General features: G+C 32.8%; 1 protein-coding gene across 2 annotated transcripts; it reads right to left on the reverse strand.

Moving 5' to 3' along the window:
• Positions 1–3,010: 3,010 nt before the first annotated feature.
• Positions 3,011–21,949, reverse strand: LOC127701161 (titin-like). Of its 2 annotated transcripts, XM_052204983.1 has the most exons (8): positions 21,797–21,949; positions 18,969–19,056; positions 16,759–17,073; positions 14,633–14,678; positions 13,716–13,819; positions 12,205–12,513; positions 5,453–5,758; positions 3,011–4,431 (listed from the first exon to the last, which is right to left on the reverse strand). In XM_052204983.1, the coding sequence occupies exons 2-8, from the start codon at positions 19,027–19,029 to the stop codon at positions 4,148–4,150; spliced, it is 1,425 nt and encodes a 474-aa protein (XP_052060943.1). In that variant the 5' UTR covers positions 19,030–19,056; positions 21,797–21,949; the 3' UTR covers positions 3,011–4,147. The 2 variants fall into 2 exon arrangements, with proteins under 2 accessions (XP_052060943.1, XP_052060944.1); XM_052204984.1 differs by lacking the exon at positions 18,969–19,056.
• Between the last annotated feature and the right edge of the window lie 4,765 nt (positions 21,950–26,714).

Genomic DNA, 26,714 nt, shown 5'->3' on the forward strand with positions numbered 1-26,714 from the left:
TGCATACAATATTAGAAAAACAGACCAAAACACAAATACTTAACTTTAACCACTGAACCATGAAAATGAGGTCAAGGTCATATGATTCCTGCCAGACAGACATACAGACCTTATAATCATTCCATAAACCAAAAAATAGTTGGCCTATTGTTTATAGTTTAAGAAAAACAGACCTAAACACAAACAATTAACATTGAGCAATGAACCTTGAAGATGAGGTCAAGGTCAAATAAAACCTGCCAGACTGACATGTTCGTCATTGAATATTTCCATACACAAAATATTGTTGACCTATTGCATTTTTTTTCTCTTCGTCATTTTCATCCATGTTAAAATAGCGACGACCACTTGCTCCTAAATCTAATAGTTTAAATTTGATAATTTCACTTTTGAAACATTTTTTTTTCAGTATGCCTTTAATTGCAGAATTTTCTCACTTAAACTTTGTATTATATATATCAAAATATACATGTCACTGACCAAATGTAATCATTTAGTCTTTTAGCAACAACAAGACTAACAATTTAAACAGAATTAAAACAAAACACAATATTTGTAGTAAATCCAATGACTTAATTATGTGTTCGTATTTTCTTTTCTTTTAAACTTCTGAATTGTATATATAAAATATTTGTTCTATTTCCAATAAGTCCTTAACATCATATAAAATATGTGACTTTATATTTATAAATATTTTTGATGTTCATGAAAAAAAGTACTAACGTGAAATTTAGAAACACGAAAATTTATTGTCTAACGTCAAAGCGATTAGATTCAATTTAAGAATATTCGTTTTTTTTTCAATATTACTTGTTGTCCATTGCGTTACATAGTGTGTTACATTGCATAAGGGTAATCGCTTTCTAAAAAGCCGTTCAAGTCATAGCTTTTCTAAAACGAACCTGCAGAAAAAATAACTTTTCTTTAAAGTTTCTTATTGGTTATTGTAAAAGTAGTAGCTTCTCTGCAAAATTGTGTCTTGTCAAAGCTGATTTTTTTTTAATAGTTTTTGGCATGCATTACAAATAAAAATAACATTTTTGGGGCTTAAAATTTTTCTTTTATGGGAATAATGTAAGATAAAGACCTTGGAAAAACAGATGATGTCTTAATCTTTAGTAATTTCGGTATTTATTTGGTACCAGTAAGTGGGTGTTCTGGTTTTCCAATTTTTTGTCGGGGCCTCGGCGCTTCAGTGGTCTCGTAAGTTAATCTACGGTAATCACTAGCTTATTTTTTAGCCAAGACTGTCATATGCATATTGTTTGATCACTTCAAATAACATTTTAGATAAAAAGTCAGAATTTGGAATTTGAAGTAACATAACCGAAACCATATATCAGATACACAGTGTAAATGACTTACATAAATTACTAAATGTAAGACATATACCACCAATATAAACACATGTAATTTGCCCACAAGTGAAAAAAGTGATGTAAAACGACCCTTATTTAAAAAAATACATATATAGATCAAATGCATGTTATGAATCAAATTGCATAAAATAATGTTATTTATACATTTATAATTATTATATGATTTGCATATTTACAAATCCTTGTATCGGATTGGTTCGTTTTAATTTTTTTTACACTTCAATAGACCATGTTGCCGAAACTACTTTCGTAACCTTTACTGTGATCTATTCATGCGCGATACACATCCATGGTGAATCAAGCAAATTGAGATTGAAAAACAAATTCATAGCTGTATTTCTATTCTAATACATAATAAAAAGAAATAATCCATTAAAGCTTGGAAAATGTATGCCCATTAACGTCATGCAAAACATGACGTCATACGAGAAAACTCTCAAATTAATGGTTATTTCGTTACTTGTACGCTTCATATTCGAAAAAATATCTAATTAAAATGAAGTTTTTGAGGTATGTGTTATTTCATTTTAGATTATATCGCATTAATCGAACATGTATGGATTTCAGAAAGTCAATATTTCGACTAACTCCTTAGTTACAACATGTCAGTTGTGCAGTTGATGGTAAATAATATCCAATGAACAAAAAAAATGTTAATTAAAAATTGTAAATATTTTGGTTAAGAATTATAAGAATTAAATACATTTTTCGAACTTTTATTCAGTTTGTGATTTGACTGCCCCAGTTTCAAATGAATAACTTCTAGAAAAAATGTGTTTTATCCTATAGTAATTATTTGATATAAAAAGATTTTATTTTTAAAAGTTGATAAGGAAGTGTGTTAGTATCGTATTCTTGTATTATGCTCGTGGAAAAAGTTGATTAAAATTCTGTATAAATTGTTCATTGATATCGACGTGACTGTCCCATATTGTTTTCTAAATATACGTTTAACTCGCAGTTATATAAAAAAAAGTGATATGGTTGCCTATGAAACAACTATACACCAGATACCAAAATAACGCAGATGTACACATCTATAGTTAACCGCGCGACTTCAACAAAATGTTAAGCCCACACCGTACAGTAAGCTATAAAAGGTCCCGACATAACAGAATGTAACAACAATTAAACAAAACGACAAACACCTGATTTATATACAAAACTTTTAGCGCAAAGCAAATACGATAGACAGCAACCAACGGCAAACACTGAGTAACAGGCTCTAAGTAAGTGCGGGGACAGACAGCATGTGGCGGGATTCAACATGTTTGTACGCGCACTACTTTCCTCCTCTAACCTGGGCCAGTGGTGTAACAGCACATCTTAAGAACCAATTGTTAAAATCAGTCGAAAAACTCTTGATTAGTTCGATGCAAAGCACAAAAACAAAAAGGATAAAGAAACAATGGACCGATTTGAGGAAACTCGCACATTCTGACAGCTAGTTCAAAACCTATTATAACTAAGAAATAAATCATGTCTCACACTAAAATATTATTCAGTAAAATATTATTCAGTACATATCCAATTGATTTATTGTAAATTCGATATAAACAAAGAAAAACATGACATTGTGCAATACCAAAATATAAGCATCGACGGGACGTAGGACTGTGTGTTCAAAGCTCTATAGTAATACATTTATAGTTATGTTTTGATTTATCAATTACAGAATACCGGTACAGATAAAAACAATAGTCAAATATCTTATTGCAGTATAAGATATAAGGACAATTCAGTCGGTGATGGCCTTTTTGACAGCTTTATTCAGGCTGGATTGATAGTCAAAGGGACATGAAAAAATGGCCTTTCAAAGAATAGGCAGGACATTGTGTATGAAAATGACACTTTATTTATTTTGTGCAAACGAATACACAAAAATCTTTTCGACTTCGAATGTTACTTAAACACGAACATTTGTCGGTCATACAAAAGACTAGTTTCAGATCTGACCCCGCTTCTTTACCCAGAGATTCATATACCTAACGGGGTGCGTATAATGCAGTACGATAGAAAAGGAATACTGATTTCTCAGGAGATTGTTTCTTAAATATCCGACCGCCATTTTAAATTAAAAGCCAACATAGGGTACTTAATTAATAAACTAAGTCTTGATTCAGATAGGGTTATTATGAAATCGGCTGCTGAGACTTATTAATATAGTTCGTTTGAGAAATAGGAAAAACAATGAAAATCAATACAGCAATGTTTCAAATATCAAATAATTTTTCATACAAAGTCATCGATCCCAGATATTTTCATAGTCCTTGATTTTTTTTTTAAATTCAGAAGTCTTTGATATATGTAATATCATCTACCGTCATTTTGTCTATGTTATTCTCGGAACTAAAAAAATAGTGAGGAATGTTTTTGTTTATTATACTGCCAGTTTGTGCAATATCTGAATCCTAATCAAGTCGATCGGATGTATCGCAAAAAACTTTTTTCCTCAGTATTTCGAGAGCTGGACGGTTTACTAGTAGTTATACAATGTATATAACTCGGAATTTTTTAACGGAATATTGACGAAAAAGACTTGAATTTCATACGCCTGAAGTGATTTTCTATATTTCTATCCTTTTGCTTTGGTGTATAGAAAAACTGCTTTGAACAAACCATTTGCAAAGAAATGACTTAATGTAAAATTACCATGTATGTACGTTCAAGTCAGATTGGTTGCCTCACAGTTGATTGATTTTTTTGTGTGTACAAATCGATTAAAGAAACTATTTAATTCATTTGAGTGCTTTATTGATTTGAAATACCTACATTTCTAGTCTTAGATCATCAATAATGTCTTGTCTCTCAACGAAAGTCAACGCATTTATCAACTCTTTAACATTGTCTTCTTCTGTAGAATTTGATTTTCTGTTACGCCACATGATCAGAGCCTCAGTTGTTTGTGTTACTGGTTCATTTATATACTTTCTTTCTATCTGCTCCAACTCTTGTGTTGTAATTTCTAAAGCTATTGGAACTCGTTTCCAATCATGTCCGAGTCTCTTTGCAATTTCGGACAAAAAACTATCTTTCAATTTTTGACAATTACCTGCAAAAAATAATCTCGGTTATTTTTTCACATTATTTGCAATTTCAATTGCCAAATAATGGCTTCCGAATTGACTTGGTTATACAGTTGTTTTGATTTGAGCGCAACTGGCGAGTTTTATTTGACGAAACACGCGTCTGGTGTACTAAACTATAAACCTGGTGTCCAAAATAAGTTTGTAAATCTATCATACCTATATGGTTCGTTGTTACGTTTTCTCTTTGAAAATATTACAGTTATTTCACCCGAGTAATGATCAATTCAGACTTCAAATATGGTTCTTTTTAAATGTTAAATGAAATTTCAAACACAGTTCCCATAAAGGTTTTTCAGTTTACATGTTAAAAATTTACCGGTATTAGCCATACATTGTCCGTATTTATATTCAAATTTGAATATGAAGGACCATATGATCACACATAGGGCTAGGTACCATAACAAGAATGACTGTTTCACGCAAGACATAATTTTTATCTATCTCTTTTTTTTCTTTCTTTTTGACATTCAATTTTTAAAAATGTTATGTAAAGATTTAATTAAAAGTTCGCACAAGTTTGGTACAAAAGGTTTAAAAGTAGAAGATAGTGATGGGAGTCATCATAGAGGGTCACGCTTAAGTTAGCAAGTGAAGGATTATTTGTTTTAAATATCTGTAATACCCATGGAAGGCAGAGATTTTCTGATGTACCATTAATTCAACCTTAAACTGCAAGGAGTTTCAAAGTGTTAGAGCTGAAACAATCTTTGTACAAACAGGTATCTGCAGAGTTGGCTAAGTTTAACTAAGGTTTTGTTCATGACTTTTAATTTATGTTTTTGGTACCCGACACATCCCATGTGGGATCTTCCGTCCCTCCCAGAGAACCTGAGATCACCTTCAATTTTTTACGGGTTCGTGTTCCTCATTCTTTTGTTTTCTATGTAGTGTTTTGTTTACTTGCTTGTCTTTTAAACGATTTTCGTTTTTTGCCATGGTGTTGTCTTACTAATATGTCGTTCTTAGGTATTTAATTGTACTTACTTATGCAAGTTAAAACGGAAGAATTGCTGTTTCCTCTACCAGCTGTATTAGTTGCAGTGCACACATATGCACCATTGTCAGAAGTTTGAAAGTTCAGAATGGTCAATGAAGGATCTGAAATCGTTCCACCTGAATACTTTGCTGCATTGTTCTCAGGACTGATTTCTACCTTACTTTCATAAGTTGGTGTGAAATACCATATTATGCCTCGTGCAGATGGTTGTCCGCTTATAGAACATGTTATAGTTTGATTGTTTCCAATGATGACATTTGCGTGATCAGGTTCTACAACCAAGCTGAGAATATCTGAAAACAAATAAAGAAATTCACCAAGTATTGAGTAAGGTCATGCAATAGTTTAAGATCTTTTATGTCAATTTGACAATTAAAACATGTTTAATGATAACGCATATCTTTTTAAGATAATATTTATGACATTTGTATGCAATGTTATACACTTTTATACAAGTCTAGCCCAATTCAAATTTTCAAAAAATGTTCAGTTTGTCATTCAGTTGTCATGAAACTTATGGGGTAGACCTGGGTACAACTCTTACAATTGTTTTGAATTCATTTTTGTGTTTTAACCTAGCAATAATTGAAACAGTGATCAAGCATTTATTATGTTTACATTTGGTCTTGAGAATGATGCAAGAGCATCTAAGAAAATTGGACACGTTTGACTCCATAAAGTATTATATTAACCCATTCCAGGCGAACGATGCCTCAATGCATCGCCAAACACACGCCGGACGATGCCTTGAGGCATCGCCGTAGCCAGGCCGAACGATGCTTCAGGCATCGTCAATCACGGGATAAAAATAATTTTCGTCTTTTAACACATTTTCCCCAGTAAAGCTGCGTTTAAGCCAATTTATATATGGGTTTTCAGGAAGCTTGTATATCAAAGTTAAAGAATACCTATTCTGACTGAATTTGATACCTCATATTTACTACAATACAATGGAAGATCGGTAGCGTCAACAAACAAAATAAGCCGTCGCCATTTTGTACAACACATGTGATGCGAACATGTGACTTTTTTGGTCAAGAAAATGTTATTTGGAAGGAAAGTCTAATTTAATTTCATGATTAGTTTGATGAATATTATATTAAAAAATACGAAAAATGCGTTTTGCAATTCCACGGAGACAAAAATCAAGTAATAATCGGACTTCGGTGGGCGCGGTTATTGGATTTTTCCCACGAGTGCAAAAGGTCGCGCTCCTTTTATGGAAAATCTTAATAAAACTGTCCAATCACTTTCCTCTCTCACTTGCTCTGTGTCAAGGACGCCAAAATCGTTGTAAATAATTTTAAAACACAAAAATGTCCGGTAGTTCAGAGGACGAGTTTGAGGGATTTTCGTAGGGAGAAGTAGAACTTGCTTGTCAACGGTATCAAATGCAATTAGCTCATAATGGTATATGTGATGATTTCATGATCAGTGATGTTGAAATTGAACTTTCAGACGATAATAATGATGAACAACAACTGGCAGATGTAAATAATGCCGGTGATTCCCCCAAGAATGACGAATGGCACCAAGAATTTGATATATTTGAAAGAGGTCTCCCCCATCTTTTCCAACCTAGAAGTAATACAGGCCCACAAAACATATTAGGCCCAGGGAAGGATACCATTGACTTTTTTTCAACTGTTCCTATCTGACAACCTTATACAAAGTATAATTGAGAAAACTGATAGTTATGCAAAGATGAAAAAAGATATAAACCCTGATCAAAACAAATCAGCTTGGTCTTGTCCCTTCTTGCCTGAGATGAAGGCTTTTCTTGGTATTACTTTTCTCATGGATATTGATGTAAAGCCAGACATTAATTCATATTGGTCTAGAGTTTGTTTGGAAATCCCATATTTTGCCACAGTTTTGGCACGTGACAGATTTATGCAGATAATGAGGTATCTACACTTCAATGGTCCTCACCAGCAAGTTCCGCAAAGAGGGGAGGCTAATTATGATGGTACTTACAAAGTCAGATACATTACGGACGCCCTTAACAAACAAATGAAAGACCAATATGTCCCCAAACGAGAGGTGACAATTGGTGAGTGCATGCTACCTAACAAAGGAAGGGTTGCATTCAAGCAATACATGCCTGCTAAACCAACGAAATGGAGCATCAAACTTTGGGCATTGGCAGAGTCTGACACTGGATACATGTCATAATGTGAGATCTACCAGGGCAAGACAGATCGAACACATGTAGGGTTGACCAGCACCGTTGTTATCTTTTGTCTTGAAGGAGCCAATTTATCCAGACAAGGTTACCATGTTTACATGGATAATTACTTTTCAAGTCCTGCATTGTTCACTAGTTTGTTTGAAAATATTGACACTGGAGCTTGTGGAACTGTCCGCCACAACAGAAGAGGCTTGCCAAAGGATTTGATGACAAAGAAACCTGTTAAAGTAACACAGAGAGGAGATAGTCAGTTTAGGCAGAGGGGGCAATTGCAGCTACAGTATGGAAAGACAAGAAAAATGTGTCTGTGATCTCTACCATACATGACAACGGCTTGACGTAAGTAAGTAGAATTGTCTAAAATGAAGGACAATTCCAAAGACAGCAACTTCAATGCCCAAAGATGATTGCGGATTACACTACCCACATGGGTGGTGTTGACCGTTGTGACCAGTATATCCAATACTATTTCTTTGGACACAAGACACTGAAATGGCCAAAGAGAGTTTTCTTCAAGATGCTTGGAGTCATTAAGTTTAACGGCTACCGTCTCTTCCAAATTTCACCAAATCACTAGCAAACTACATCAATGACCTTCTTGGAATTTTCAAAATCTGTTGCTACTATGCTTATCGCAGGGTATACGACAAGGGACAACAGTCGAGGGAGGCCATCAAACCTACCAGTAGAAATCAGATTGACACACAGGCATTTGCCAGCAGACTTGGGAAACAAGACATGGTGTCACGTATGCTGGGCTAGGGTTGCTAATAGTACACAGGAAAAAAAGGTGTCAGACAAAATATGGTGGTGTTGAATGTAGCAAACACCTTTGCCTGTCACACTGCTGCAGTCTTCCACTCACTCAAAAATTACACTTCTTACTTGACAGTTACTTGGTTACAATTGAAGTTGAAAGGATATACATAATTTGTGAAAAGATATTCATAATTTGTTGAAAGGATATTCATAATTTGTTGAAAGGATATTCATAATTTATTATTGTTGTTACAGTTGACAGTTTCATTTATTAATTTTTGAATCAACAAATTTTAAGGAGCATTAAATTATGTTCATCATTGAACAATACCCAACCAAAGACAGTGGAAATTCTAGCATCCCATGGACACTGACAAAGATAATTATTTAAATAAATCATAGTGAGTTCATGATTGTCTTAAAAGAGTTAACTATGTCTCACTTAATTTATCAAGATTATTGAAGTGTTAAATGTTCATGTATTAGTTTGTCAGATCAGCTAACATTTAAATAATATTTCCATGCAGTGGTCTGATACAAAAAAAAAACAAAAAAAAAAAACAGAAAAAATATATATGCACATTCATTTAAAAAAGCACATATGAATCTCAAAAGTATTAATTTTACCAGAAAAAAAAAATCATTAGATATCTCTACTAAAATTTAAAAAAAATCTACAAAAGATCCCAATAGTCAATTTATATATAAATCAATGCAAAAATACAAAGAAAATATTGGACTAAGAAAGACAACTCCAACTTATCCAGGGACACAACTTCCTATCAAGTGATTGCATTACAAGTACAAAAATGGCCGCCGCGGAATTTGACACACCATTTTCATTCGTGTTTCTTCAGACTAATGAGTTATATTTTTGACTGTGGAGTTATTTTTTCCATAAAACTTTGTTAAAGGAACACTCGAAATTGTTAACTACCGTTTGTAGTGTTAATTTAGCAGATGAAAGGCAAAAATATAAACCGGTCACAAAAAAAGATGATTTCGCAAATCAAACGTCATTTTCCTCCCACAACAGGTTAAAAATTATCAAAAGTAGGTATTGTCATGTAAAATTATTTATTTTGCAACGATCCTTACATACTTAAATGTGACAATATCGAGTTTGAAACCGATTTGATGAGAAACAACGAAGATACAAACTTGTTTTCTAAAACGTTAATTTTTCTCCATTCACACGTCAAATTAATTCAGGCCAGGCAAACTGCGCGAGGAAATTTGAACAGGCCACACAAAGTCGCGGAAAAAAACAATTCAGTAAGTAAAGTGTTAAGGAATTACTTTTTTTGTAAAAAGATTCAAAAATCAAAAGAAAAAAAAAACATTCCTACATGAAATGCTTAAAAAACTATGTACTTGTAAGTTTTGGGAATGACTCTTGACATCTTTTAGATAAAATCTTGGAAAGTTTGGAAAACATTGAGTTGGGAACAAAATCGATGGAATATTGAAGTTATAAGGTTTTATTGCTAAGATATTAGTTGATAGGCTGTACTTAACTTATGTCTTAATTTAGCGTCTGCTGACTCGATGACAGGCAGACAGGGGCATTTTGTAGTCTTAGGGAGGGAAACCAACGTTACATATTATAATGTTGATATGTCAATTCGTCCCAACGGTAATCGTCCCATATCTATGATGAGTTTACTTACTGAATTTTACTGTTTTTCCTTATAAACTTATAAACAGTTATTATTGTGACCATACAATTTTCATTTAAGCACGCAAAAAGATGCAAAGAGAGACAGTAGCAGGTTTCGTAAATTGAAAATGAATTTTGTTCAAAAATTTTCTTTTTTCTTAGGTCTGTATGCGAAATTGTTTGAAGATTTTGTACATTTCAAACAGTTTCAATAAAAGTTTGTAATTTTTAAGGTTTATAAACAATAATTGGTGTAGCAATTTTTTGCAGGAATTAAACGGTTTTTGTTCTGGTAGAGTTTGAAAATTATATCTCTAATTGAGCTGGCCAGAATTTTCGACTTATCATAATAATTTTAAACAATTTATTTACATTCAGCCTACGTATATTACCATGAAATTTCAGATTTATTTTATAATATGTTTCTACTACGCATTTTAACAGTCAGTTTTTAGGGTACCCCAAACTTGAACTGGTCATATTCAATATACCCTAAACATAACTGTCAATTTCAACAAAAATTTGTGATGCATGGACCCATACCCTTTCAATGGTGAAAATAGAAGATAAAACATTAAAAGAGAGGAAAATTTTGGGATTACCCAAGCCTACCCCCTTAAATCATGAGAAAACATGAAAATTAGCTCTATAAAATTTAAATAAAAAATAGTAAAGTTTATCATAACAAGTAATTTAAATTGCGCTAGACTCTTGTAATCCTCTTCCATTATATGACTTTACACGAAAAATTTATGCAATTGTTCGTAAGTATTTAAGACGATAATTCTAGGTAACTTGCATGGAACTCGAGCTTTTTTTCAAATTCCTGATTCATATTTATTTTCCACTTGTATATACACTTTAAATTCTGATGATTTCAATAAAAGAATCATAAATTGAAAAAAATTAAAAGAATTACTAGTAATTCAAAAAGAAATCTTTCAAACAAATTTCCAAAAAATAAAGTGAACCTCATTAATTCCTAACCAGTAGCTGAACATATAATAGGTGACCATAATTAAACAAAATCCATGAAAGTCAGTGACGGAGTCGATTTATATGTAATTTAGACTTTTCTAGATCTGTATATGAAATGAATCTGAAATAAAAACGGTCAAGATAGATAAAAAGGAGTGTGAGAGGAGTGTTTTGAGCACGTTATTTGGTTAGACACCACAACCGTGTGTACTTACACAAAGTAAGGCTATCTAGACCGTGTGTAGTTCTTTGAAGTTTATATACATAGAAATAAGAAGATGTGGTATGAGTGCCAATGAGACAACTCTCCATCCAAGTCACAATGAATAAAAAATTAACAATTATATGTCAAAGTACGGCCTTCAACATGGAGCCTTGGCTCACACCGAACAGCAAGCTGTAAAGACCCCAAAATGACTAGTGTAAAACAATTCAAACAGAAAAACCAACGGTCTAATCTATATAAAAAACGAGAAATGTCTATTATTTTTTGAAGAGTCGGATGTTTTGTTTTGTTTATTGTGCTATCCATCATGATCCGTGCAGTATTTATATAATAGCAGTGACTGTTATGTGAGTAAGTATTGTAAACGTAAAGCCGAAGTATTATCCTTTACAGACCTGATTATAACCAGTGTTAAAGTCTTGATTCTAATTTATTTGGTCATAAATCGACGAAATAAGAACTGTAACTCCAATACTTCTTTAAACTTAGACTATAGACTTGAAACAAATCGTGTGCGTTCATAGATGCAGAACAGCTATCCACTAATGCAAACTTATTGATTTTGCTTCTTCAGCTGATTAAAACCTCAACCCAAAACCCCTAAACGGTGGCAGAAAAAAAAACAAACAAACAAAAAACAGAAATAAACAAAAGCAGCAAAACAAAAAAATAATCATAAACAACATCAAACACATACAAACACACATGCGAAAATTAAATATTTACAAACTCATATGGCTTTTAAAAATTGTAATACGTATAATATTGCTATTATATCCTGGTCACTAAAATATATAATTGTAATCTTTATCTCGAAGAGAATTATAAATTCCTTCAAATGTCTTTTACGATACAACGTATAAATATATTTGTGTCACAGTAAAACGAACCAATCAAAGTCCTGAACTACTAGTACAATACTTACTTATATAAGTCAAAAGGCAAGGTTCACTTTCTATAATTGTTTCAACAGCATTGGTAAGAGAGCACGTGTATGAACCACTATCTGATGACTGAAAATGCAGTATGGTTAGAGAGGGATTTGACATTGTACCACCAGAATACTTCGTATTATTGCTGTCTATGTTAATAATCTCTCGACCTCCATCAGGTGGAGCAAAGTACCAAGCTATACTCTGCCCTGGAGGTTGTCCAGTGACAATACATGTAATTGTTTGACTATTGCCATGGAGAACAGTTGAACTAGTAGGTTCAACAACGACACTGAGAGGATCTGAAAAAGAAGTGGAGAAACTTGGTATATAGATTTGAATACGGACAATAAGAAGTTTGATTTAAAACAAACCATAGCAAATTTTAAAGGACATTGCTACTTTATTTTTAAAACATCATTTCATCTTATAAAATACTGTGAATTCAATATTTCTGCGATGTTTTAATTATTGCAAACATTAAAAAGAGATTGGTTTCGCTAAGTAAAAGCTCATATTTTTTGTGTAGCATTATTTGTTTACAGCACTTCCTGAAATCGCAATGATTAATCTAGCATGCTTGTCCATTTTTCAACAATACCAATAATAAATGCATTCAGGCCAAATTTGTATGATTTTACAGTACATAGATATGTCTATAAAAATTGTATCAACGGAAAGAAAAGGAAATATTCTAAAGCTTTTATGGGTCATAAATCTGAAACGATAAATAATGTATAATTTGTCAATTGACACATCAGCTATTTACGGAGTCCTTTCATTCCCAGGATTTAAGTAAAGGAAAATTGTTGTATATTCGTTTCCAAACCTATGAGATTTGTGATTCTTGACGTTTAGAATTGACAAACGATAAACACTGTAAACCACATTGCAAACTACATGTGAACAAATAATTAATTTGTTAAGATTCGCCTGATACTTAAGATTAGAAAAAGTTTCCAAATAATTATACCATTTGATATATGATCTGTGCTGCATCGAACGATAACTGAACCATATTAAGTAATACTGAACAAAACGTTTGTTGATGATCAGATATTAGATGCTCAGAGTCAATTTCGTAGAACGTTTTTATGATAGTGAAATATTTCGTTTCTCAAAGCGGGCGATACATGCATAGCAAATCGCGAATTGCACACCAATATAAATTCATCCATCTATTCATTCGATTTAAATGCAAATTTTGACAATTATGTAAATCATGTGTCATTTCATCGAAACGAAGCCAAAATGAATGTCTACTAATTTATTGTTCTAGCTACGTCATTGGGTACGTCTTGAATCAAAAAGTCGCAATGTATCAACTTCCCGTTTGTACATCAAGACCCACAAAAGAAAATGTAAAAAACATTAATGCTTAAAATGGCTCTAAATGGTATTTTGAATAGTTTTATTTTGCCTAACTAAACTATTATCAATGAATTTGTTGAAATCAATAATAAATTTTGTGTAAATGATATTAATTATAATGTAAACTCCTTACTAGCGAGTCTATAGTCATTATCCCTTCTCTTCCAAAAACAGAGTGCTAAAATCCCCAGTATAACCAGTATCACCACAATACAAGCAGCAACCACTATACCAATACTGAAATATTAGTAAAGACATTGTTTATCTTCCATCTTTATAAAGCATAAACTAATGATTCAATGACCAGTTCCAAAATTATAACTATATAAAGTTCCTAGAAAAGTGTTATATATGGTCGTTGTAGACACGCGTATCGCCTGTATATTACCTATTTTGTTAAGTATATGTATGAAACCTTCAAAATTTAATTTATTTTCATAGCCGAATTATGCTTTGCGTTCATTATGTAATATTTCAGAAAAAAATGTGTTGAGTTGTGGAAGGGAAATTTGATTAAGGTGGCTGGGGTGTCTTAATCAAAATTGATAGAATTTTTTGATAATTTGTCAAAATGAAGTTTTTATCATGCTTTTTTCAAAAATATAATAAAAAGTATGGGTCACCGAACTTCTTTTCACGCTAGAGGTTGTGCAAAATTGTATAGATTATGCATGGAAAATCAAATTTTGTGTGATAAAAAGAAAACTACTTGATAGAACTTTAAGATAAAATGTGAGAAGATAGCTCTTATAAGATGCTTTCAGATAAGAAAAAGAAAAAATTACTTTATCTGAGTTATCTCCCCTTATATGGCAAAGTTGAAAAAAATCTAACCAAACACAAATAAGGTGCTTTTTAGAATTTTAGAAATTACAGCCGTAAATATGATAAAAAACACAATTTTCTGTATTTACATCAAAAGTCTTTTACATAAATTACATACTACTCTCAAAATTTGCACATTTCATGAAATATCTAGACCAACGTTATCTGCTACTTCGAAATCCAAGATGGAGGAAGACACCCGAGCCACCTTAATAAGGTACTTACAGTGCTCCATTCGTTAAAATAGCTGATTTTGTTACCGTCGGTCTTGCTGTAAATGAAAATAACATTTTCTTAATGCCGTGTATTCTAAGCACTTTTCTAAATTTACGTTCAGCAGGAATGCTCAAACGTAAACATTTGAAAGACTTGGATGTAAAAATACGTACAAACATTGGGAGCTGTATAACCAAAATAAAGGTTAACTTTATTTGAGGAAATTGCAACCTTAGTTTCTAATTAATTACTTAATTCATCATCGGGAAATTATAGAAATGTATGTTATAAATCATATCGTCAGTACCAAAGCAATGACTACTGAGCTGGTGCTATTATCGGGACTAACAGTCAACCATCAGTGATAGTAAATGAAAGGAGTACTTGATACATTTCGTGTAAGAAGATAATGAAATATAACTGAAAACTTTTATTATGAGACATTCAATGCTATTTAGGCAATACATACGAGAACAAAACATATTGGTCATCTCTTTTCAAAAGCTCAGAAATTGCTTAAAGTTTCTGCAATAGCATACAAGTGGAAATAGAATAATAACAGGATGTTAAGGAATATACGATGCATGACAATTCAAAGCAAATAAAATGAGAGAACTACTGCTTTAAAACATCCCACTTAATTTTTTTTTGTAAGTTCATATATTTCGTTGATTGCTAAAAGTATATAAAAAACATTCATTAATAACAGTTGTTAATTAAGAAATGGTTTTTTTTATGTAATCAACGAAGGGATAGGGGACGCGAGATATCCTTTATGAAAAATAGGAATTCCAAAAAATTATTGCCAAAAGCCATTACTGACATTGTTTTGTTTTCATTGAATATGAAAATTTATTTTTAAATGGCAAACGCTGTAAAATATGAAACAAATCGTGTTTAGATTGCATTTAGTATGAATACCATTTCCTTTCAGTTTTGACTCAACTATTACCTTGATAATTCAGTTTGAAAAAGCACATACAAAATATTCGGTCCACTTTGTATCAATAGGACGTTAATGTTGATAAATGGACACTGATGTTTGACTGTCAATTTGTTTTGGTGTCAAAATGCTTGACTTAATATATATAGAATAATGGCATTTTTGTTTTTGATACTGACTTTATCAGCAAGAATATCAAGCGAGCCCGTTAGGGCGAGCTAATATTCGAGCTGCTGAAGTCAGTATCAAAAAACAAAATGCCATTATTCTTTTTATCGGCAATTTGTCATAACTGTAGGTTTTTTGGTTGAGAATATGAAGTAGAATGAAATAGTTAGTAAAACTATTTTTACGCGTACAAAACTTTGGAATCGTTGTTTCGTTGTATGAATGATGTCGATGGACTTGAGTACGCGACGTCGCTGCACTTATACATGAAGTCATTGCCTAATATTTTCGAGTATCAAGTCCTGTCCATGATCTTAAAAATAATATGAGTCAGGCGTTACCTGTGAAAGGGAACGAAGTCCGTATCAATTTTTTTTTTTTTTAATTCTAACATATTTTAATGTTCAAAAAGAAACGGAAATACCGTAACGTTTCCGATGTTGGTCCTGTTGTTAGTGATACTCAAAGTCTCATGACAAACGAGACCGGAAAAAAGATTTGATTTGATTTTTGGTGTTTTAACGCCACTTTTAAGCACCGCTTTTGGGCTATTTCGTGGCGGCCAGTTTTTATTGGTGGAGGAAGCCGGAGTGCCCGGAGAAAACCACCGACCTTCGATAGGAAAACTGACAATCCTCGTCAATTAAGAATTGAGTCGAGTGCACCCGCACGAGCGGGGTTCGAACTCACAACCTCAGTGTTGACTGGCTAGTGATTACAGAAGTAACTACTTAGACCACTCGGCGACCGAGGCCCCCGGAAGAAAGAAAGAGATTTCTGCGCAAATGCGGGAAAATAAATAAATTAGAAAAAAAAGTTAACGATTTTGAGTTCATTAGAACATTGGAAATATATATTTTTTTTATTTTTTTTTTATTTTTTTTTATTGATTTTTCTACTGTTATAGGGGACTTCGTCCTCTAATTAGGCTGTAAGATAAAATGTACAAATTGCCGATAAAAGGCTAATAATGCCTTTGTCTTGAACTTTAAAGAAATATCTGAAAACAAGTAAAGAATCGTACGTTTGAAAGCTTCTTCTATTACCAAAAGTTTCTTTTCACCCACAATACTTCCATATGTACATGAATAGTTACGATTCATATCTGTTTCGGTCAAATGTTTTAAGACTAAGGTAAAGCCATTTTTTCTTAAATCTCCAGCATATTTTGAACTTTTAAAACTTCTTAGATCGATAACTATCGTCCTGTAATCTTTGCCGTCATAATTCCAAAGTACCCAGCCTGGAAATTCTGAACAACAGTCATCAACTGCACAAAATAATGTCAGGTTTTGTCCAAACGATAAAACTTTATCTTCAACCATCCATTCCACCTGACCTAAATAAAAATAAAATTGTAAGAGGTAGTGATTAAATGTATATAAAAGAAAGCAATAAAAATCATGTCGACGAAATACAGACAACATTAAGGTCAAAATGAAATATCGAAAATAAAATACAGTATTAAACTACAAAACGCTTAAATACGACATGGAATACAAAAGCTTGATTTTAACACTAACGCTAACCCCACAAAAAACTAGTGGCAACGTGAGGTTCTCTTATATGTAAGGACTTCTTGTTCCACTAAGAATTGTGAAATTCAAAATATCCATAATATTTTCATTTCTACAAGAACTTATTGGATGTGTTTTGTTTGATTGCTGGGTAGCTGTCTCGTCGACTTTTTTTTTATATATACCTTAATAAAATTGATATGTGCAATTCAAAAGAAAATATATACTTGTAAAGATTTCAAATATTTGACAGTGAACAGTATTACATCGTTCAATAATACGGTAATACGAAGTAGCTTTAGTTAAAATAATGGTTGGCTTGTAGTCTGAATAATATATCAGACTAGGGAAGCATGTCTTCCAGTGGCCGATAACTTATATGTAGCTATGATCTAGCTATATTATAAAACAACTCAACGTGTTGGTCTAGTCAAAAGCTTACATTTAATTATATATTCGAGAAAATGATGCAACCGTCATCAATTGGATATGTTTAATTTTGATATACCACAATGGTTCGATGTTATTGATATGTTTTCTCTGACTGTTAATGACGTCTTTACACTAAATCCATTGGATGTTGGATGTGTACTGATTGATCATTTAGTCTTAGATATGTGATTTTTTATTAGTTGTTATTGGCTTTGAACTAGCTGTCAGTAACTGCGAGTACTTTCAGATCTGTACTTAGTGTCATTTTTGTTGTTAAGAATGAGGGATGAATAAATACCCTGCCACGTCCGGTCGTTGTTTATGTTTGATGTCTTTCTGCTTTGTAGGGATCTGATGAGTCAAGCCTCTTTAAATTGATTTTTATAGTATGTTCTTATGTTGTGCTGTTACACCACTGTCCCAGGTAAGGGGAGGGTTGAGCGCTCACAAACATGTTTAACCCCGCCACATTTTTTATGCGCTTGTCCCAAGTCAGGAGCCTGTAGTCCAGTAGTTGGCGCTGGTTCATTCTGTCATATTTGTTTTTCGTTAATTGTTTTGTCATAAATTAGGCAGTTAGTTTTCTCAATTGAATTATTTTTTTAATTTTCATGTCGGGCCTTTTATAGCCGACTATACGGTATGGATTTTTCTCATTGTTGAAGACCGTACGGTTGCCTATAATTGCTCACAGCCACTTTATTTGAACTTTGGTGGATAGTTGTCTCATTGGCAATCACACCTCATCTCCTTATTTTAATATTGTTAGTTTATATTATCAAAAGTATCTTTTGCATGTAGTAATCACCACTTCGCTTATAAGTAAAGTTTTGCGATTTTTGTAAAATTAAGGGCTCTAATTTCCAAAGAAACAAAGACCACTTCGCTGCAACTCCAATTAACCAATAGCGCTGTAACAAATTTCATTCCGTCTTTCTAATTTGAGCAAGGCTTCATAAGTACATTCAGCGCATTAAAAATCACTTCGTTTTACTATTTCAACACTATTTTGATATGTTCCAAACATAATTGTAAAGCTTTGACTGCTTGTAGCATTACATAAATTCGGAGGACCACCTCCGGGTGCGGGATTTTCTCGCTGCATTGAAGACCCATTGGTGGACTTCGGCTGTTGTCTGCTCTTTGGTCGGGTTGTTGTTTCTTTGACATATTCCCCATTTCCATTCTCAATTTTATTTGCATATGTCATGGAAAAATATGCCATTTAATATAAATGGTGTCATTTATCACAATTTATTTCATGGATAAATTCAAACAAATGTACCTAGTGTTTTCTGACCTGACACCAACCAAAGGTAAACAAACACAGCGACAATGAAATACATCACTGCACAAAGGCCCCAAACCTGCACCTGTAAAATTGTGTAATAATTCAATAATACAATTTAGCATCCAAAAGATTATTATTTTGATATAACTGCATACAAAAAGTCATTTTTATCAACATATATAGACGCCAAAACGGACTTCATAAAGATTTGGTTGACCATAATAGAAAATCTGTGTCACAAATGACCCAAGAAAGGTTCCTTATAGTCAGAGCTACAACCCCTTTTACGATATCGTAATTCCCTTCCCTGTTCTTTGTTTCAGTGGGCAATCTAGTGAACGAAAACAAAAGAAAATTCACTCTTCTTATGATAGAGTCGAGAAAGTCAATAATAAAACAATGCCGGTGACGATACTGATCAAAAGTCAATAATAAAACAATGCCGGTGACGATACTGATCAAAAGTTATTTCTAAATGATAATTGTACATTTTAAAAAAATTATTTGTTAAACTGTGTTATTAGAAATATAAATGCGAATACACGATATTTTATGTTCAGTATTTATCGAGAAAATTGCATAAGAAGCTTGTGAAACTGAAACTTAAAAATGCCAATCTTTGCTGCATATTGATAAAAAGAATTGAAAAAAATCATGTACATATAAAATCTAAAGATCTTTCAATTTTCAGAGTGTTCCACAAAGTCCTTAGCATGTTACAATTTCCCAAAAGTATACTTATTTTTTCACACCTAAGTTATCGCGCACACCGGTCTGCTCTTGTCTCATGTACATTCAACAGAGAAATATTGTCTTTTCGTGAATATAAAAATTTTAAAGTCTGTATGTGCAGGTTAAGAAATTAAAGATAACTATTCTTATAAAGTCAGTATCTTTCTACTATGTTTTATGCATAATGTAAGAAAAGGTCGTCTCGATTTTTGTACATGTATTTGCGATCTTCTCGATCTATTCACATTCTTGTTCAGTCCTGGAACGGTTTGGAATGTCGCTGTTCTGCTTGCAGATAACTCTTGAGATTTTTATTATTTATGTTGCTTTTGGTTTCTCTGGTCTAGCATGTTTTATTTCATTTTAAATTTATTGCTAAATTTTTATTGCATGCTATGTAAGTGAGATTTAACTTCGTATTACAGGTTGTTTTATACGTCAAATTAGACTGTTTTTATGTTATGTATATGTTTTTATATTCGGTCAAAAGCTCCTTAGAGCTTGTGTTGTGTCTTTAAACTTATGCCGAATCAAAATAAAATTTTCTTATCTTATCTTATCTTATTCAATGTTTACATCGAGATAAGGTCCGTTTGAATTTGCTTAGTAACTTAAGGTTCCACTAAAGTCAAAATATAGGACACTTCATAAACATCTAAACTTTGCCTGTATTTATCAACCTATAATGAATAAAGTCATAAACTATGAGAATATATGTTCATTTAAACATACTTAACATATACACACTGCGTAAATTGTAAATGAACTTGAAATTTTTATGTTGTAGCCAAACCGGTTCTTTGGGTGAACACTAAATTTTCAAAAAAATCTGGAGGCCTGCAAGACGACTTAATTTGTTTAAAATTGGTATGGACGAATACTGTTACATGTAATGCAGGGCAAGCTCATGTTGATTTGTCACATACATATCTTTTAATGGCATATTTGTCCAATTTCTGTATTGACCCTTCGATATCCGTTCACCTAGATACATGAAATTAACTGAAACTCGAAAATCAATACATTTTCTGAAAAATCAACATGAGCTTGCCCTGCATTATTTATAACAGTATTCGTCTATACCAATTTTAAACAAATTAAGTCGTCTCGCAGGCCTCCAGATTTTTTGGAAAATTTTGTGTTCACCCCAAGAACCGGTTTGGCCACAACATAACAAGTTCAAGTTTATTTACAAATTACACAGTGTGTATATGTTAGATATGTTTAAATGAACATATGTTCCCATAGTTTAGGATTTTATTCATTATAGGTTGAAAAATACAGGCAAAGTTTAGATGTTTATGAAGTATCCTATATTTTGACTTTAGTGGAACCTTAATTTCAAAAGTGCCAATCTTTGCTGCATATCAATCGATTCCTTTGGAAATTTTTCCCTGACATTCTTTGATCTAACTGTATATATATACGGATAATTAGCATGTTCCAGAGAGGTATATTGCCAGTAGAAAAATAAATTGACGTCGGTACTCTAGGAAATTATTCGCATAGCAACATTTTTAACCAATTTTACATCAAGCTTCTACAGCCTAGCTTAGCTGCTGTACTCGTCATTTGCTACTTAAGGAGGGAAATGATAATATTAAATGGAAAATTTGTTTTTATTTCAACTTATTTCTATTTTTACTATTTACTTGGACGTTTTCCAGTGAATCCATAATTGATAGCGTCCTTGCTAAAATTAGACAAACATTGAGAAGATCTATTTTTCAGTGTTTACAGAGGAGGTTATATTTTGTCACTAGATTTCCCACTGGTTTTGTTTGCGTTGTTCAGTTTTCTCAGTGGCGTTTCTTATCTGTTTGTCCTGATTGTCTTCCCTTGCTTATGTTTACTTTTTTTTAATTTGCATTCTTTAAAAAATTAACGAAAGATTTGAAAAACTTAAAACGGTAGAAAATTTTTCATATCCCAAGTGCGTTATTTTAAACATCTTTGATCCGTTTTTAATATTATTTGATACATTGCACTAAATGTATTTTTCTCAAATTAACGTTTATTGCTTTATTGTGCAGTCTATAAACTTAATAGTTTGCACATCTGTTGTTATAACACGTGTTTTTTTAACATACCTGACAATAAAGATGTAATATTGGTATTTTCAAGCCTCATAATATATTCCTCAATTCATCTGTGCATTAATGGATCAAATCAAGTGATGCTGAAGGTTACTAAAATAATAGTTAAGCCATCTTAATGTTGAACGAGAATTTCACTTCCTTGTTTAAAACAAATGCGGGTTATATTTAGAAATCCGATAAAAAATTTAAATGGTTTTTATGATGTTGTTTTTGATCCGGATTTCTTTGACGCTTTGTTTGCTATATTTATGCATTTCATTTATTTATGATTAATTCTTATTTTCTGATTTTTTCCATCTTTCATCATTTATGTCATTTATCAGTCATTTGGTATGGTTATACTTGAAGTTGTCAATATTGCAACGGTTGAACATTTTTTGTGCAATAGGTGTGCTATAGATATAAGATATGATAAGCACAGACTGGTCTTTAAAATAGAGATCTCAGGTATTTTCGTAACTTTTCATTCCATTGCCAACTGGTCTCTGACAGGCATTATCCTAGATGCTATTAATTATTCTACACCAGATGTGCATTTCGACAACAAACATGACAAATGTCTCTTTGGTGGTATCTGCTGCTAACATATTTGAATACCAAATAAGATATAAGAAGTCTTAGATGTGGTATGAGTGCCAATGAGACAACTCTCCATCCTAGTCAAAATTTATAAAAGTAAACCAATATAGGTCAAAGTACGGTCTTCAACACGGAGCCTTGGCTCACACCGAACAGCAAGCTATAAAGGGCCCCAAAAATTACTAGTGTAAAACCATTCAAACGGGAAAACCAACGGTCTAATCTATATAAAAAACGAGAAACGAGAAACACTTATGAACCACATCAACAAACGACAACTACTGAACATCAGAAGATTCCTGACATAGGACAGGTGCAAACAATTGCAGGGGGTTTAAACGTTTTAATGGTACCAAACCTTCACCCTTATCTGAAACAATAGTGTAACATCACAACATAGAAAGACAGACTTTAAAATATCAAGCATATTAAAAAATGTGATGAGTTTATAAACCGAAAAAGACAAAACGCATATCTAAAGCCGGGCTAGGAATCAAACCTTTGCATGAAGGAAATGTATTTAATTTAAGATAATTTCCAAATTTTTTAACAGCAAATTATTATTACACAATATCCACATTGTCATGCCAGTACCAAATTACTGGTTAGTTGGCTAGTGATACTATCGGGGAATTGCAGTCCACCAGCAGAAGTATCAACCCAGTAGTAGTTATATCATTAAAGGTACCAATTTTTCTGGACCAGATGCGCATTTTGACAATAAATGTCTCTTTAGTAATGCCGCAATATTTGAAAACAAAAACCTATCCAAAAAATGAAGAGCTTATTAACCAGTGCAAGTGATGATCGAGGCCAAAGTAAATGAAATCCAAACTTATCTTAAAATAAAACGAAGAGCTAATAAACCAAAAAGGACAAAAAGATATAACCAAACCCGGGCAAGGAATCAGAGCGTTGCACAGGGGAGATATATTCCTTGGTTCAAAATTATTTCCAAAATTTTATAACAGCAATTTTTTTTATAACACAATATCCGTATTTTCATGCCAGTACCAAAGTACTGGCTATTGGGCTTATGATACCCTTTGGGACGTGCAGTGCACCAGCAGAGGTATCTAACCAGTGATATATAGTTATTACATTAATTATGTTAATTTTTATGTACCAGATGCGTTTTTTGAGAATAAATGTCTCTTCAGTGATACAATGTACATGATGCTAAAATATCAGAAAACAAAACTTTGTTTAAAAAATTAAGAGCTTATAAACCAAAAAAAGGACATAAAGTATCATCATAGCCGGGCCAAGGAATCAGCTGTACGTTTGTATTGGTATGAATGGGGAATTGTGACTGTACTTTTTAAACATAATTTGTACAGAGAATGAAATTTTAAAAGAGGTAGTAATATAGCATTATGCGAATGATGAATTCTCAACTCCTTCTTTTTAATTGGCAGAAGGTTATTATAGGTAGCACAATGAAGAGTTGACAATATTCATCACTTTAGACAAGCCGTATGAAGAACTTTTAGTACGGGGAATGAAGTTTCAAAAGAGGTAGTAATATAGCATTGTGCCAATGTGATGAATACCCAACGCCTTCTCTTTATTTGGGAGAAGGTCATTATATGTAGCTTAATGAAGAGTAGGTAATGTAATTTTACTACGATTATGTCGAACAACAGAGTTGACAACATTCATCACTTTAGACAAACCGTAGGAAGAACTAGATAGAATACCTATACCATCAATTATGTCGCTATAAACATATGGTGTCGCAGTGCCGAGCTCTCGAATCCAGTAGACTTCCTTTGATCCTCTGAGAGGTGTTGTACAAAGAGGATTGTTAGTTCCAAGAAAGAATTGAAAGTGAGATTTATTGAAATGATGATATGATCTATGACTGCATGTATGTTTGTTAAACGTCACCAGTGTCTGAGAAGAAAGTTGATGAACCAGGGTTATGTCAAAGAACGTCTCATTCTTTTTCTAAAAAAAGTTCATCGGAAGATACTAGTAAGACCTTGTTGATAAATATTCCTTATCAACTTCATAAATAATACATAATGGCCTTTACGTATTAAAGTGTTCTTTTTATTTGTCTTTGTACATTTTTAACCTTTACTGTTTTGTCCATTTTTGTTAATATCCGTTTGACGTGGCTCGGTATTTATACATCCCGCCATTGTGTTATTGTGCTGTGGTCTTTTTTTATATTCTTGTTTTTCAATTTTGCATATGTGCTTTGTCTATAGACAGTGTCTACATGCCATTTTGTTTTTCTCTGTTAAAAAAGAGGGACGAAAGATACCAGAGGGACAGTCAAACTCAAAGATCGAAAACAAACTGACAACGCCATGTTCAAAAATAAAAAGACGAACAGACAAATAATAGTACAGATGACACAACATAGAAAACCAAAGACTAAGCAACACGAACCCCACCAAAAACTTGGGGTGATCTCAGGTGCTCCGGAAGGGTAAGCAGATCCTGCTCCACATGTGGTACCCGTCGTGTTGATTATGTTATTACAAATCCGGTAAATAGTCTAATTCGGTAAGTCACATTGAAAGAGTTGCTTGTTTTCATAGTGATTAAGATTATAACACAATGTTGACCGCTGTACCCCAATTTTTGACATTTTTACTTATTTTGTCTGTTTTTTTTATTTTATTCACACATTGTTGTCAATATAATGGAATTTTATGCGACTGTCATACAAGTGAGAGGATTAGCTAGCTATAAAACCAGGTTTAATCAACCATTTTCTGCATAAGGAAATGCCTGTACCAAGGTAGGAATATGACAGTTGTTTTCTATTCGTTTGATGTGTTTGAGCTTTTGATTTTGCGATTTGTTAGGGGACTTACCGTTTTGAATTTTCCTTGGAGTTCGGTATTTTTGTTATTTTACTTTTAGTTAAACCTTTTTTTCATTTCCCCGACATATACCAAACCCAGGTGAAGAAAGTGCACTTGAGATTACGGATAATACCAACACCAAATTGTATGCGTTAAGTTTTCTTTGCTATCGATACAGATGGACGACTTCAAAATAAAATGTGAAGATTACAACTTTTCAATTGTCAAGTTCTAATTTTTCAGCAGTGACAGATCCTCTGTCCCATTGTACAGATTGTTTATATATCTGAATAAACACGTTACTAAGCTACATTTTGTAGTACAGGTTCTTACCATACGGACTTCATAATTAAGAGTGTCCCCCTGACACAAAACCTGCTCCAACAGAGTTATGAGAAAGAACGACTAAAATCGACAAGTTTAACGGTCACAATCATGAAATGGTTGACCGATACGATGTTTCTGTGTCTCGAATCACTAACGGAAATTTGCCAATTATGTCCTATTCCTTTAAGTGAAATTTTCACTGAGTGTGGAGTCGCATGGCGGTTAGAGATTGCATAGCACAATACGCTTGCCCTGTTGATGTACCCATTCTCGCTACGTTTGGATTATCATGCGGTTCCCTCAGTTTTTTCAACCTTAATTTTTGATCTTCTTATTGTAATTTTAGATTTGATTTAATTTGACAGGGGTGTGGGAATGCTATCCCCGACTCGCCCGACTCGTACATTTGAACACCCGGATAAGTATTTTTTTTTTGTCTTGGTTGCCCGTGGACAAGTAAAAAATTTCATTTGACAAAATTCAATTTAATAAAAAATATAGAATTATTTTCACAACTTAGTAAGATGTTTTATTCTATGTAAAAGGAAATCAATGTTCAACACGCGAAAAACATATATTTAAGTCAAAACATCAATGTTCATGTCGAGAAGTATTACTATTCATTAAAACGGAGAAGAAAAAAAAGATTGATAGCCAGAATAAGAAAAATACGTATGCGAACATTGGTCTCATAAACATAACGTAATCTTTGTCCATTAACCCAGGTTTGCCAATTAGGTTTTAACTGCATTCTATTGAATTGTCATGTTAGGTGTCAGACCACCAATTCAAAATCCCTATATATTCAAGCAACTTTTTCAATTTCAACAGCTTCCTAAATATTTTACCTCAAGTTTAACCTCATAGAAACCAGGTATATTCTGAATTTTACATGTATCACCTTTCTATATGCCAATTTTCACCCAATGCTTAAAGTCTTGTAGCGAAAAGCGACCGTTCGGAAGGCAACTGCTACTAAAAATAACCCCTGGTATTCTGGAAATCTGAAATAAGTATACTATGTGGCTCATTAATCCTCAATTTTTAATGCAAACTCATGCGCAAGTAAATTTTAGCTCAAATGGTCTTAAAAAAAGAAACTTGGAAAGTTCCAACTATGTACTGGCTTCCGAAGCTACACAAAACTCCTTACAAATATAGATTTATTTCGTCTTCTAGTC

This window comes from Mytilus californianus, unplaced genomic scaffold (genome assembly GCF_021869535.1).
Source record: "Mytilus californianus isolate M0D057914Y unplaced genomic scaffold, xbMytCali1.0.p SCAF_5, whole genome shotgun sequence".
Taxonomy (NCBI): Eukaryota; Metazoa; Mollusca; class Bivalvia; order Mytilida; family Mytilidae; genus Mytilus; species Mytilus californianus.

Coding starts and splice junctions, on each gene's coding strand:
- LOC127701161 (XM_052204983.1), bottom strand. CDS start 19,029: ATGTATTTCATTGTCGCTGTGTTTGTTTACCTTTGGTTGGTGTCAGGT. Junction 13,820..14,632: donor ATTTTAACGAATGGAGCACT/GTAAGTACCTTA, acceptor CTAATATTTCAG/TATTGGTATAGTGGTTGCTG. Junction 5,759..12,204: donor TTGCCTTTTGACTTATATAA/GTAAGTATTGTA, acceptor ATTTGTTTTCAG/ATATTCTCAGCTTGGTTGTA.